The sequence below is a fragment of the Doryrhamphus excisus genome, linkage group LG16 (genome assembly GCF_037039965.1).
Source record: "Doryrhamphus excisus strain RoL-2023G ecotype Guam linkage group LG16, RoL_Dexc_Guam_v1.1, whole genome shotgun sequence".
Classification (NCBI taxonomy): domain Eukaryota; kingdom Metazoa; phylum Chordata; class Actinopteri; order Syngnathiformes; family Syngnathidae; genus Doryrhamphus; species Doryrhamphus excisus.
Window position 1 is genome coordinate 18,878,666 of NC_136372.1, and position 13,705 is coordinate 18,892,370.

General features: G+C 47.4%; 1 protein-coding gene across 2 annotated transcripts; it reads right to left on the minus strand.

Annotated features, from left to right (window-relative positions):
* Positions 1-64: 64 nt before the first annotated feature.
* hook2 (hook microtubule-tethering protein 2) lies at positions 65-12,461 on the minus strand. Of its 2 annotated transcripts, none has more exons than XM_058050014.2 (22): positions 12,195-12,461; positions 11,317-11,399; positions 10,863-10,935; positions 10,740-10,790; positions 10,328-10,460; positions 9,909-9,976; positions 9,499-9,564; positions 9,315-9,395; positions 8,183-8,343; positions 7,846-7,986; positions 6,866-7,067; positions 6,618-6,728; positions 6,321-6,408; positions 5,455-5,521; positions 4,994-5,131; positions 4,376-4,463; positions 3,141-3,175; positions 2,976-3,058; positions 2,780-2,883; positions 2,087-2,191; positions 1,810-1,881; positions 65-1,381 (listed from the first exon to the last, which is right to left on the minus strand). In XM_058050014.2, the coding sequence occupies exons 1-22, from the start codon at positions 12,237-12,239 to the stop codon at positions 1,253-1,255; spliced, it is 2,124 nt and encodes a 707-aa protein (XP_057905997.2). In that variant the 5' UTR covers positions 12,240-12,461; the 3' UTR covers positions 65-1,252. The 2 variants fall into 2 exon arrangements, with proteins under 2 accessions (XP_057905997.2, XP_057905995.2); XM_058050012.2 differs by lacking the exon at positions 12,195-12,461 and adding an exon at positions 11,979-12,018.
* Between the last annotated feature and the right edge of the window lie 1,244 nt (positions 12,462-13,705).

Consider the following 13,705-nt stretch of genomic DNA (forward strand, 5'->3'; position numbering starts at 1 on the left):
GTATCACGAGTATCACGAGTATCACGAGTATCACGAGTATCACGAGTATAATGAGACAAGACTGTAAGCATGGCGGGTAGAAAGAGCATCCCATTTATTGGTTGTGCAAACGTGTACAGAGGCTAAAGTGTTCCCATCCCTGTAAGTCCAGTGTGCTGTAAGCCATTAGACCAGATTCTATTCAAACAAAGTCAAACGTGCAACAACCCCCCACCCCTCCAAAAAACACAACATGTGCACACAAAGAAAAACACACACTTGAGGCGTTTGGTCTGCGAAGACTACAGCACATTGTCAGGGACTTGGGAGCTATGGTTAATATTATTATGATTAATAAGAGGCTAGTTCATCCGTGGAAAAGATGAGTCGTGATGAAAGGCATCTATCAATCAAAAGGCCAAGGTCATGTGAGCATTGCGGCGTGATGAATACGACCAGCTTCCGCTTCACGTCATCGTATCGTTTCTTCATCACGATGTCATCACAGCGGTTGCCTTCATTCACATTTGTGTCAGCTAAAGTGGTGTGTGCATTTAGGCCAAACACCCTGTTTCACATGGGGGGGGGCATATATGGAGTACATGAATGAAGATGGGCGACAACAACAGCCGTCACTCAAACGGAGCACAATGAACACCCCAACGTCTGGTGTCTTCTAGAAGGCACTGCTAGCTAAAGTGCTATGGTGAGGTTTCATGAGGTTCTCCCACTTAGGTTCTAAGTGTAGTTGAAGTAGCGCTACAGCGTATCGTGGAGGTATTGGGATAAAGAGTGCAGCTGATCCCATATATTTCATATCACACTGTCCTTGGAGGACCGCGTGATGTTTCACCCCACCAGGTCCTCCAAGGCAGGGGTGTCCAACCCATGGCACGGAGGCCGGGACACCGCAGGTTTTCTTTCTCGCCGGTGATTTTGATGGATCAACACCACCTTCTAATTGAGGGAAGGAGGTCATGAATGAAATCACCTGCTGGAGATAAACCTGCAGTGCTTCGGCCTCCATTGACGGGTGGTCCAAGGAGATCTTAAGAAGAACCCTGGAAAAACAGTCCCCTCCCCTCAAGAGCGGGTTAAAAGAAATAAAAGACAAATTAAAAAGAGCAGAGTTCTCCAAAAGAACGGACCTAAAATAAAGATCACCTTAAAAGGCGGCTGTGCTGCTGTCGTATTTCTATACATTGAGCGTGCCAGTACCACGTGGAGCCACCAGGGGGCATCAGCAGCTAGAGACGATCCACAGCAAAAGGAGTCATCTTGGGTGGGGTCGAGTCAGGCCTCTCCTGGCGTTGGTGGCCAGCCGCTGCCGGGCCAGGAAGGACATGGTGTGGTCGGGGGGGCCCAGCCGCTCGCCTGCCACTCGCTGATGCAAGGCCATTCCCTGAGGAACCGGAGGAGGAGCAAGTGGAGTTGCAGCTGAGAAACTGGTTGACCTTCTGCATAGAGCTGAATGCTATTAGAGCCCTCTAGACATACAATAACACCCCTATGGTCACCTTTAGACTCATATTACCCAATACAGTAGATAGAATGAGAGAAAATAAGCTATTTAAGACAAAAGGTCTTCAGGCCACGGCCACAGGAGTCCCCAGTGGTACGATGATGATGATGATGATGGCTATTATTGGTGATATTGTGCCTGCGATGATTATGGTGATAATCATCCCAGGCACAATGCCTGGGATGATTATGGTTGATGGCGTGTGTTGCTAGTAGACACCTCGTGGCCCGTGTAGACCCTCAGTATGTCTTTTTTTAGTCTCTGGTGGAACTTTGCGGGCCACAAGTGGTGGAGCTTCCATGACTTACCATGTTGTACCACGCGCTGATGATGAGCTTCTCCTCCTGGTCGTGTCTGGACCTGCTCTTCTCATAGTCATGCTGAGCACAGGAACACCAGCAGTCAGATGTCAACAGATCAAGACAAACCTAGCGTGTGCAATTCAATATTCAGGAGAAAGCACAGCCCTGACGTTCCTATGGCAACACTCATTTGAAAAGACGGACTGCCGTCATGCAAGATGCTAGCATTCGCCGCCAAGGATGACTAGCATGTGAGGAACAAACACGCGATGTACATACTTACCTCCAGGTGTTGGATTTTCCTTTCTTTCTCCGTCAGCTGGTTCTTCAAGGCCTGAATGTCAGGACCCGCAGACACGGACTGTTGAGGATCCAGTGTCTTGATCACCTGCACAAGCCAAGGCATCTGGTCAGGGTAGACCAGCACAGGTACAGTACGAGCAGCGTAGACGATGGACGGCACTGCAATGCTGCCGCTGTCCACCAGAGGAGGTTGGAGCCCAGGAGGAGGCGCCCCAATGAATGCACTGCTCATACGCAATGTATTATGGGACATTTGAAAGTGGTTCTATTGTTATATACGATATGTCATATACGATGCCCTGTGAGGGCACGGGTAGCTCGTGATTGGCTCCTGCTGAAGAAAGAGCGGCCGTTTCCTCACCGACTCGGGAGCAGTATTTAAAGTATTTAACATTTAATATTTAAAGTATTTAAACAATTGGTCGTAGTTTTGAAGTAAAGGAGATGTCACCAGATTAGAACCCAGTCGTGAATCAGCCGCACCGCTGTGCAAACTGTCGGTTGAAAGTTGAAGTCCACGGGAAATGACGCCATTAACAAGTAGTGATGTCATAGCTCTCTCGACTGCCCCCCCCAGACAAGGTTTCTCTGAACGTGAAATATCATCAGGATATCTCATGACACTCCTCGTACAAAGTGACACCAATTTTACATAAAAAAAAAAGGGACAGACCGTTCTTGCCTTCTCCACATAGCGCTTGCATCGCTCCTCCATCTGCTTCATGTCCTCGTCCTTCTTCCGCAAGATCTCCTGGAGCTCATCTATCTTCTTTGCCACTGAGTGACACACCAGGGGTCAAAGGTTGCACAGACAAGGACAAAAACGACCCCAAATCTTTGCTGAAACACATTTAGACTTAAGACTCAACTGTTGCTGTCCACTCTGGGCTCCAGGTTGTCAATCACTTCCCTCTTCTTCTGGAGATCAGTGTGAGCTTCATGGAGCTTCTCCCTGGAGGGGAATATGAGGAAATGTGAGTGGATGATTAAGAATAGATGAATATTTGCAGGAATTTTTCCACGGCACTACTTACAAATGCTCCTCAAGTTTCTTCTTCAATAAAGAGGACTGTATTAAGAACAAAAGGACAGTACAAACTTTCAACATCAAAACAGTCTTGAATCATTTAAAGGTCCTCTCTCACACACACACACACACACACACACACACACACACACACACACACACACACACACACAGTAAAAGTTGTGTGTCAAGCTGTCAGAGAGGATCACAGGCCAGTTGGACAGAGGGTGGGCCGTACTTACGATGGCCTGATTTTGGCAGGGTCGTTCGGTGGGGCAGGCGGGGAGAGACAGAGAAGAGGGGGGGGGGGGCGTTAACATGAATCACCACAGCAAAGCAAGCACGGGTTCTATTCCCACATGCAACATGTGTCAATCAAGCGGCAGTCAGCGCATGCTTGCTGGAATGTTTACATTTACAAAACTCCTGAACATTTACAGTAGAACCACGGCACATAAAAGGGTGGACATTTGCCAAATCCACGTCATGCACCCTACTGTGCTACCCATGTTATTTCCTGTCCAAATACACCACATGGTGGCGTTATTGCAGCAATTCCTCCTTTATCGAGGTTTAGTAGCATTCCTTATTTATGCATGGAATAGTTCGACAGATCATGGAAAACCTGTTCATGAGCTAAATACAGTCTTTAAGATTGGAGCCCTCTAGACATGAAATAACACCCCTATAGTCACCTTTACACTCCTACAAGTCCATATCGTGAGGCCATTTAAAGACAACACCATGGGCCGTCATGACTGGAGTTCTTCGTGAATAAAATGATGGATTTTTGAGGGTATATTTTTCCATTTACTTTTCCTTAGTTGTGATTTCCACACAGTCCCACTTACATGAGCTTCTCCAATAAGTCACATTAAAGGGGACCTATGATGCTTTTGCCACTTTTCTGACCGTTAAATGTTGTGTTCTCGTGTTAAAGCGTCAGATGGTGAGCTTTGGCATTTGGAAGTGAGCCCTGAAAGACGTTCTAGTGACGCCAACGCCATTATACGCGCACCTACGTATTCAGAAGTCCTTGTGAGCAATCCCACTTGGGGTGGAGTAAATTAAACACACCGCCTGGGTTGGAAGCAAGAAGTAATAATAATAATAATAATAAGCGCGGCGATAGATAGACAGTCAGCATAAAAGATCCCCTTTAAAAGCTAGTTTGATCTGTTTGGTGCAAGTAGACTTAAGTGACGGAAGTAACTGAGGAGAAACAAGCAGACCACCACTCACGTCCTCGGCCTTGTTGTCTTGCTCCTGAAGTGTCTTCTGGAGCTCCTCCACCTGAGAACGCAGTTCTGAGATCTGCTGCTGTTGCAGCCTGAAGAGACGGAACAATAGCAGCATTGTTGTGGAGGCAGGAGGAAAGGAGGAACGAAACAAAAGTTCAAAGTGTGGGTGGAAGATAAGTAGAGAGAAGTGTTGATCCTTGTGGATCTGTGTGCTGCCGGGCCATGCGGTGCCGCGCTTAACTGAGCATGCTCCCGCCACTCCTCTCCTCCTGTTAGTGAGGATGCTTCCCACACCCTGGGCCTGGTGTTGCCTGGCCGCACACGCACACACTCAGTCCACCCACATGTCCACATGCCCGCAGGCACGCAAACACACTCACGCACGCACGCACGCACGCTGCCACTCCGAAACAAGAGACAATCTGGCTTTCTGCTGTCTGTCCTCCAGTGCAGCCCACACAGCTCAGCTGAGCAAACAGTCCAGAGGGTGAGTTGACATTTAGGCAGATATCACTCCTACCATCCGCCAAACACCCGTCTTAATGTCAAGGAACACACAATATGGCGGCACGGAGGATGGCGGGAGGTGGGAGTGGGTTGACGACAGGCTGTCACCTACCTGTTTTGGGTTTCTAGAGCGTTCTTGCTGCGCTGAGCACCCTCCAGCTCAGCCTGCACCTCCTCTACCTTCTGCCTGTAGGTTTCCTCCTGAACGCACAGCATCTTGTTTTCACTCTGGAGGCGTACCACCGTCTCCCTGGACCCACAAGAGGACAACAGAAAGGGGCAGGGGGTGCATCAAGCTCCAGAGTGGTTGAGGTGCCTTCACGTGGGATTCTGCACCGCAGCTCCACTATTACCATTCAGGAGGAATTACGCCGTATCTAACAGCAGCTGATTATTCTCAATACTGTTCATATGATCTATTGGTCCAACATTCCAGCGCTAAAAAGTGAGCAGCTCTAACAATAAATAAGAAATGATACTGCCGCCAGTGCATGTTTATGTCAGGATAAGGTACAATCCCGTTAGTTCGGCCTAAATAATGCCGGGACTCACAGCTTATTCATGTGAACATACTTGAGCTCTGTGGGCATGATCTCTGCAGCAAGGTTTCCTACGGCAGCCTCATCGTCACACAAAACTCCTGTGGAGAGATTATGTTTCAGTGGGAATGTTGACTGGTATACTGAATGTATACTGGTGTACTGGTATTTCTCATGAAATGACTCGCTGTGTACGGCGCTCCAAACTAGACTTTACACTCTGAGTGGATCTAATCAATGTAAATGTAAATGATCCATCCAATCAAGATCATCGTCAACAAGCCATCAGAGTGGATAAGACCGCTCCTCTGCACTCATTTTGTGCAGTGCTACACGTGTGCACGCAACCTACAAGGCACGCGGGCCATTAAAAAAATGACTTCAAAAGGTTCCTGGGCTGCGTGCGAATGGCTGCTGATTTTAAAACCGTGTGTGTGGACATAAACAAAGCAACAGGTTACTTTAAGTTGGACTCTATGCCAACAGTCCGACTGGGTTCTATACATGTGCACCACACACCTCACCTTGTTTTCCGCCAATCACGCATCAATATCACACCAAAGGTGGCGGCACTGACATTTGGAATGTACAGGCAAGCATGAATAACATTACTGCCCCATATGTCGCTGCTAACACGGCCCAAGCAATAGAAAATGGCAGCCTTCTCTAGAGATGAACAAAAAGGCTCAGCTCATGCGGGAAAAACTATTCAAATGGGTCATGAAATGGTTTCTTACAATAATAGATAGAATATCAATAGACACATTGACCTGACGATCGTGGCCAGGGTTTAACTTTCTGAAGGTTTTTCTCCGTCTCCGCCACCGTTTTCATGAGGTGCTATTTTTAGACATGCATTTCATCATCCGGCCTATCAGCTGTGCTAATGTCAAAGTTCACCTCCTCCACTGAGGCACCGCTGTTGGATTTGGACACATCTCAGCTCGTCGTTTGTCTCCCGAAGTGTGTCTCTTTCTGACATCAGACGCTGAAAAACAGAAGCATGAGGTCCATTTATCTGGTTGTCATGTTCACGGCGTACGAGGCCCTACATTTCTCCTTCCTCAGGATAATATTAACCCCATGCGTGTTTATGGCAGATCTATACACCTTCAAATGAACTAAATACTACTACTACTACTACTACTACTACTACTACTACGCCTCCTTTGCAACTTCATAGTGTTCACCACTCACTTCTTTCTCTTGTAGGAGCGTGTCATACTTGTCGTAAAGGTTCTTATACTCAAACTGCCACTTCTCAGCTTTCATGGCCTCCGACTGGTGCTTGGTGTGAAGTTGGCGAGCCTGCAAGTTGGAGGGCAAAGCAACAGGCTGCGTTGGCAAGACGGTACACCAGAACCTCACGGCTGCGTTCAGTAGCACTTGGATGTCCACACAGAAAGAGTATGGCTCTTGCTCCGCCCTCACGCCACCCAGCTTGCCTGGTTCTTGTAGGTGTCTAGCTGAGTACGGACAACGTTAGCTCTGCGCAGCTCCTCTTCCAGCTCGCAGGTGCGCTGCATGTACACAGTGTTGCGCTGCTCCAGGAGGCGCACCTGTCTGCGCAGATCACCCAGATCTTCCAGCTTCCTTTTGTACGTCGCCACCAGCGTTTCCAGCTGGTTCACCCGGTCGGATGAGTGCCTGAGGAGGAGGAGGGGCAGCACAAGACCGGATGAAGAAAATCTCTCTCTTAGGACTACAGAAGCGCTCTGACGCACGCTAGCATCAATGCATGAAATCTTTTATCAACACAGATGTCAGCGTGAGGAGGTGAATGGACGTCTGCGTGTGGGCGGTGTGGGAGTTGTTTCTGTGAGCGGAAGATGATAATGGATGAACTACAGCTTAAGCATTCCCACTTGGAATTGTGTTTTGATGACGTCAAAAGGACTGGCTATTTTGAATCGCGCTATTTGGTTGATCATTTACCAATTATTTAGAAATCACTTCCCAGTTTGATATGGGACATTCTGCAGCTTTCTGTGTGACTATGCGGACACTACACCAACACACACATCAAATAGAAGATGGGACTTGGCAAGCGGCTAACATGATGCCGTCGTCTATTCCTGCTTGGGATGCTTTGGATTTTTTAGTTGCATCGACTTCACATGAGGCAACTCTAAACGGAGCCCTCCAGAGCTTGTCACGTCAACCGTGTACGGATTGCCGAGGCAACTTCAAACTGAAAGCAAAAGCACAAACGTGCACCTAGAGAGCAACGACACGTATTCAGGGTGAAAATGAGTACATGTTGGCAGGTCTGTCAACTTGAAACAGATGTAATACACCATTTGCAGAAATGTAAAGGGTACTCACTCTTTCACGCCCTCCGCAAATATGAAAATATGAACATTAAACACGAAAATCCGCCATTGTTGACATCGGCAAGCTTTAAAAAGGAGCAGCGGTTTCTCACCTGAGAATATCCATCTCGTCTTTGAGGGCTTGGGCTTCTTGAGCCAGGCTGGTCAGATCTTCGTTTCGTTGCTGCAGGTTGGACACCTCGCGCTCAAGCATGTCAGCATGCACACGCGTGTCATCTCGGCTGTTCTCCAGTCTGACAGGTAGACAGTAGAGTAATGTCATGTCCCAGGGACAAAGGCATCATTCAAAGGCCATTACTGCGTAACCGAATGTGTTCACTCGTGTTGTCATAGACGGATATTTTTATCTGTTTGATGATCAGAAACACTGAAGTGTGACAAACCAATCAGGAAGGGGGGAAGCACTCGTTCACACACGACAACAGTTACCTGTAGTTCTCCTCCTGGAGCTGCTCCATCTGACTCTGCAGCAGCAGCAGCTTCTTTCCAGTGATGGCAGTGCCGGAGGCGTCCAAAGAGCGGCTCAGCTTCTCCTTCAGGGAACGAGTCTCGGACTGCAGAGACAACTTCTCCTCCAGAGCCAGCGACAACTGGGGGGGAAAACCGAGAGAAACACTCGATGCAAACGGCGTACACGCTAGGCTGTACCATGGAAATGAAAGGAGTATTACTGAGAAAGCAGACGCAGGACGGGCGTTCCTGTGAACTGTACAAGCACATGATGCAGTCAGAGCAGAGGGGAGAAAAACACTTATTGTGTATAGCACACGCTGAACACATGCTTGTTCTCCGTTCACATGCTCGCTCCTCAGACTAGGACGGCGCTATAAAATGTTCCCAGGAGGACGGAAATGTCAATAGTGAAGCTGTTAACCTCAGCCTGAGGGTCAATAACAGGGCCTCCGTGGTACCAATAGAAGAATTAGTCCAGGAAAGGGTACAGTTTGACAGGAGAGTACGTTTACTACATGGAAGTCAGGCCAAGCAGGAGGGGCCTACCGGAGACGGCCGTGTCAGCGATGCAGTATTCAGAAGAGGGCAGTGGCTGCTTACCTGCTGGCCATCTTGTCTGAAAGCAGCAAAACCCTACACTGCACTTTAAGGACAGATTGCATGCTTTAGCACAGGACCACCATCAGCAAATAGCTTTCCAAACAACACAAGTGACTAATCCTTAAAGCGTGGGCTCTGCAAGTAAACAAACAGGTGGGCCGCGAGCAGCGCCAATTGGAGTTGGCTGCTGCAACGTGTCACTTTTATCTTGATATTATGCAACAGCTGACAATAAATGTGACTTGGGAAGAAGCTCCGTCTCTCTCTCTCGTCAGTGAGTGGAACAAAAGCAAAGGGTTGCACAACACACAGTGAAAACAAAACAAACTGTGGGGCTTCCATCAATAAGGTCCAGAAGACACACGCATTCAACTGCGAGCTGCCAACACGGCACCAGCAACCCCGCTCGCCATCAAGCCGAAAGTGGAGTTGCGTCATCATCCCCAAAGAAAAAAAGGATGACCTCTACTCAGATGATAGCCCTTTCGGACACACAGAGGAAACTAACCTGATGTTCCAGATCTCGACAGCGCTGACTCAGGTCTGCTTTCTCATCTGCCTCCTCACTTAGAAAATAATACTTTCTGGACTGCAAACACACCACGGCCAAACAGTGAAGACACAGACAAGGTCTAGTCATGGTTGAAGTTCGAAGGACCGGAATTCGGTCCAGAGACAGAAAGGACTTTTACCTGGTAGTCAAAGTCGCCATAGGTCTCGGGGCTTCCTGGCTCAGACGAGCGATCTCTCGATAAAAGCTGAAAAAAGTCCAACTGAATCTTAGATTCAATCATTCCAGTGAATTAGACACTTGACCCGGCAGGTCAGAGCCACACCAAGGTCGTACTTCAGTGGAGGTGCAGAGTAGCGTCTGGCAATGCGACCGCAACAGTAAACGTAGTGTTGGATTAACATGTGGATTATCTGTGCAAAGGGAAGGTTTACGTATAATACTGGTTCTCAGATTGTGTTGTACCTGAGGTTTACGCTTACAAACAAACCATAATCTGAAAACAACAATGGCTTCTGGCATTCACCCCCGTGGAAAGATTATCAGGGGATTTTGATGAAGTGGGGATCGACACGTACAGCAGCTCCTTACCTCCTGAATGGCTGTCATGACGACATGCTGGACAGATTCCTCAAGTGTCATTATCTGCTGGATTTGCTCTGTGTTCAAGAAAAGACAACAGATTGATGAAAGTGGAGCCAAAGAACAGATTAGCCATAAATTCTCTCCAGAAAGGAAACCAAACGCCGCGTCTTTTGCCAGAAAGTCAAAGCAGCTAAGCCAGTGTTCAAAAAGTGGGCCCTGATTATTTATAATCCTCTTTGCAAAGCATAATCTGTAAATTGTTGTCAAATCAGACAGTCGGCTTGCAATGATCAAGACAGGACTGTTACCCAGCAGGAATCATGTGACAGGACCTGCGGCTAATCTTGGCTTTTTCCTCAAACATCACCGTCTGGTTTGAAGACGCGCTGTGCCGTTCTCGTATCCCTGGTCACGGCTGTGCTTACCTTGTTTCTTCTCGCAGCTGACGGCACAGCCCAATACCAGCTGCACCAGCTTGCCCAGCTCAGTGACGTCGCCCAGTTCACCAATGAGGGTCACATCTGGCAGATGCTCATCTGATACCTGGTGACCCAGGATCTGTTGTGGAAAACACTTGGACATTAATAACAACAAAGATAAAAACAGTTATCATTAATAACAAGAGACAAGTCTGGGGACGCAGCCCAACGAAATAAGCAATGGTAAATCTGAAGCCCCTTTTCCACTGATAAAGGAAAACACGGGTGTCCGCATCGTGAATCGATGCAAGGCCGGCACCGCTACTTAGTAAAGCGTATGCCAGGAGGTTTCTGAATAGGTCCCGATACTTTAGTGAGCAAAAAAGAGCAAAGCTTTTGAAAGTAAATTACCCCTTACATCATGGTAATATTCCAGCATGCTCTTGAGAATCTTTTTCAAGTTGCTGACCTAGAAAGCAAAACAAGAATCGTGTCAAATAACAAATCTATTGATAATAATCTATTGGTAATCTGTCATTGCCTTGAGGCGCCAGTTGTCATCGCTCTCCTCCTTCATCCGGCCCAGCCACGTCGCATTAAACCAAGAGGGGTCTCTGTGGATGACAGCATCACATTGCAGTGCTCCAGTGCTCCCCATGCAGGATGGATCAGTGTTGCAACGCTTGTCGATACGTGTGTGTGTGTGTGTGTGTGTATTTAGCGAGTGATCAGTCTCCTCTAGGTACGCTTTCAAAGAGCAACTAGTGACAATGATGCTCCTTCAGATTGATACTCATAATGGATGAGATTTTATAGTGCTTTTCAAAGCACCCAAAGCGCTTCACAATGAATTGAAGCATGAATTCTCTCCATGCACTCGCATGGGGACAAACGCCTCCATTACCGATTCATGCATTCACGCTTGAATTTGACAAAATGCTTCATTTGTGTTTGTGCTGAATGCAACCAAACGTGACACACAAGATCATACTTACATCCTGTTGAGGACGTGCGCGATGGCCACTCCACTTGTCAGGTCACGCTTGCTGTTACACGATGGCACCTGAAATGTCTGCAACTGGCAACAAGTGGAATGGAATAGTTCAGATGCTGCCCGACCGTTCATATACAGGTACGCTCCAAACACACAGGTGCCAAATTCACATGACAGCTATTGGTTATTGGAAAGAAGGAAAGAACTAAAAAAAAAAAGGTGCTTGTGTCCTGAAACAATTTATGGGGGGGGGGGGGGGTCTCCATATCTATTAATGATCTTTAATTCACACTCTTTTATATGTTTTGTTCACTTCCTGTCTTTAAAGGTATCAGAATGTGTCGCAATGGATAAAAAGATGACGTGACGATGAAGGGAACTAGTAAACTAGTAAATGAACCTGACGGGGGAAAATGAAGATATAAAGCTTTTAAAATGACATAAAATGTAATAAAAGTAAATAAACTGAATTGATTAACTATAAAGTCTGAATATTTGAAGTTGGATTTGTTTTGTCTTCTACATTCCAGTGTGCTCCAAATCATTATTAGTACGTTAGTATGATGTTTTTATCGGGAAGTTACTAAGCTAACCAGTAACAGGTTAGCTGTGGTTGCTTAGCGCTGCTAGCTTAAACAGGCTCAACTGTTCAAGTTGTTCCACCTGTTCCACCTGCTCCAAATGTTCCAAATGTTCCACCCGTTCCAATTGTTGACGTAAGGGATCGCTAGTTAACTTAACAAGCCGTTCCTTGGCGGACCAAGTCGAAGCCCGGTGTGGTAAAGACGACACGATCCTGCCCTCGAGTCCTCCATTCCCGCCACCGTCTGCCGTCACCGTCGAGCGGCTAGCAAGGCTAAGTGCTACCTTCTAACTTACCCACGTTAGAAGGGAATCGCACAGCTCGGCTTTGTCCACGCTCATTTTCTCTCTTTTCCACCCGTCCGACCTTCGGCTGCGGCAAGTCAGGAGGTCGCTCACAAGACTTTCCCTCAAAGTTAGTTGCTGAGTGCCGACACTTTCCACGTCAGTCGGGCTACCGTGGGCTACCGTGGCCTCCCCCTGCTCCTCCTGCTCCTCCCGCACCTCCTGCTGTGCGCGTCCGTCTCGGTCTCACCTCCAGCTGTACCGGCGAGCTTCCGTATTTAAAGCGTTTCCATGGAAACGGATTATTTTTAGGGTTCTGCTTATCTACCAGCGGCGACGTATATAGGCTAAATATTACAATAACAAGACAATGAGTCTGTATATGTTACTGGGACATCCCATAAAGGACGGATATTACGATACGTTGACATTTCCTCCAACTATTTTAAAGCAGTCTCATGCAACACGTTTGATTATTTTGGTGGGGTTATTTTGTTCGGTTCAATCAAATATTGAACCGAAGTTTGAACCAAAAGTATTTCAAAATGTGGCTTGTACGACTGCTTGGTGGATGAGGACTTCCTAAAGGCGCCACTAGATGGCTCCAGTTGACCAACGGCCTTACAGTAAAGCCCGATATACTCTGGTGGTATCAGTAGCATAGTCCTTACCTTACCTTACCTTACCTTACCTTACCTGGTGATCATGGGACCGCTTTGACAAATAAGGCCCATCATTAAACTAGGAACTAGGAACAATCAGACCTTGGACTAACACACTTAGGAAGGATTTAAAAGAAGAAACCTAGCATGTGCATATGTTCCACAGTTCCTCCTAGCTCAGTTGTCCATGAAGTACTTCAAAATGTCTGGACACGTTCTTGCAAGGCTGCGGTTATCAAACATGCTGTCACGCAGTACTCCATCTTCCTTGGTAATGGAAAGATCTCCCTCTGGCCTCCTTTGTCATCAGACAAGTTCATCATCACCAACAAGTCATTCCCACTATATCCACTTTGTTCCCACAACACGGACCCCCGATCACGTCCACATGAATTTGCCCGACTTTTTAAATGTGATATAAGTCAGTCCCTTCCCCTAAAGGTCGTCCTCTTTTTCTACGTGAAAAAAAACATACGTTTTGGTTATGGTTTTTATCTTGCCCCCATTCTGTTTGTTAGTAACGTAAGCAGACAAATGAAGGAGTCGATACAAACAGCTATTGGGCCACGTGAGTCAATCTTGGTGAAGATCTGGATAGAGGACCTTGGGGCATAGTTCCAAGTTGTCCTTTTCGGACAATATTTTGGATGCTTACGCTTTGTCATTGAACGCGTTTTCACATATGAAACCACTACAGTTCCTACAACCCCACACCCCGCACAGACCCTGCACAGACCCCGCACAGACCCCGCACAGACCCCGCACAGACCCCGCACAGACCCCGCACAGACCGACTTGTGTGGGATAGAAAGCCAAGAGTCGGGTACACCTGCAGGGCACAAGAAGCCTGGGAGGAAGTGA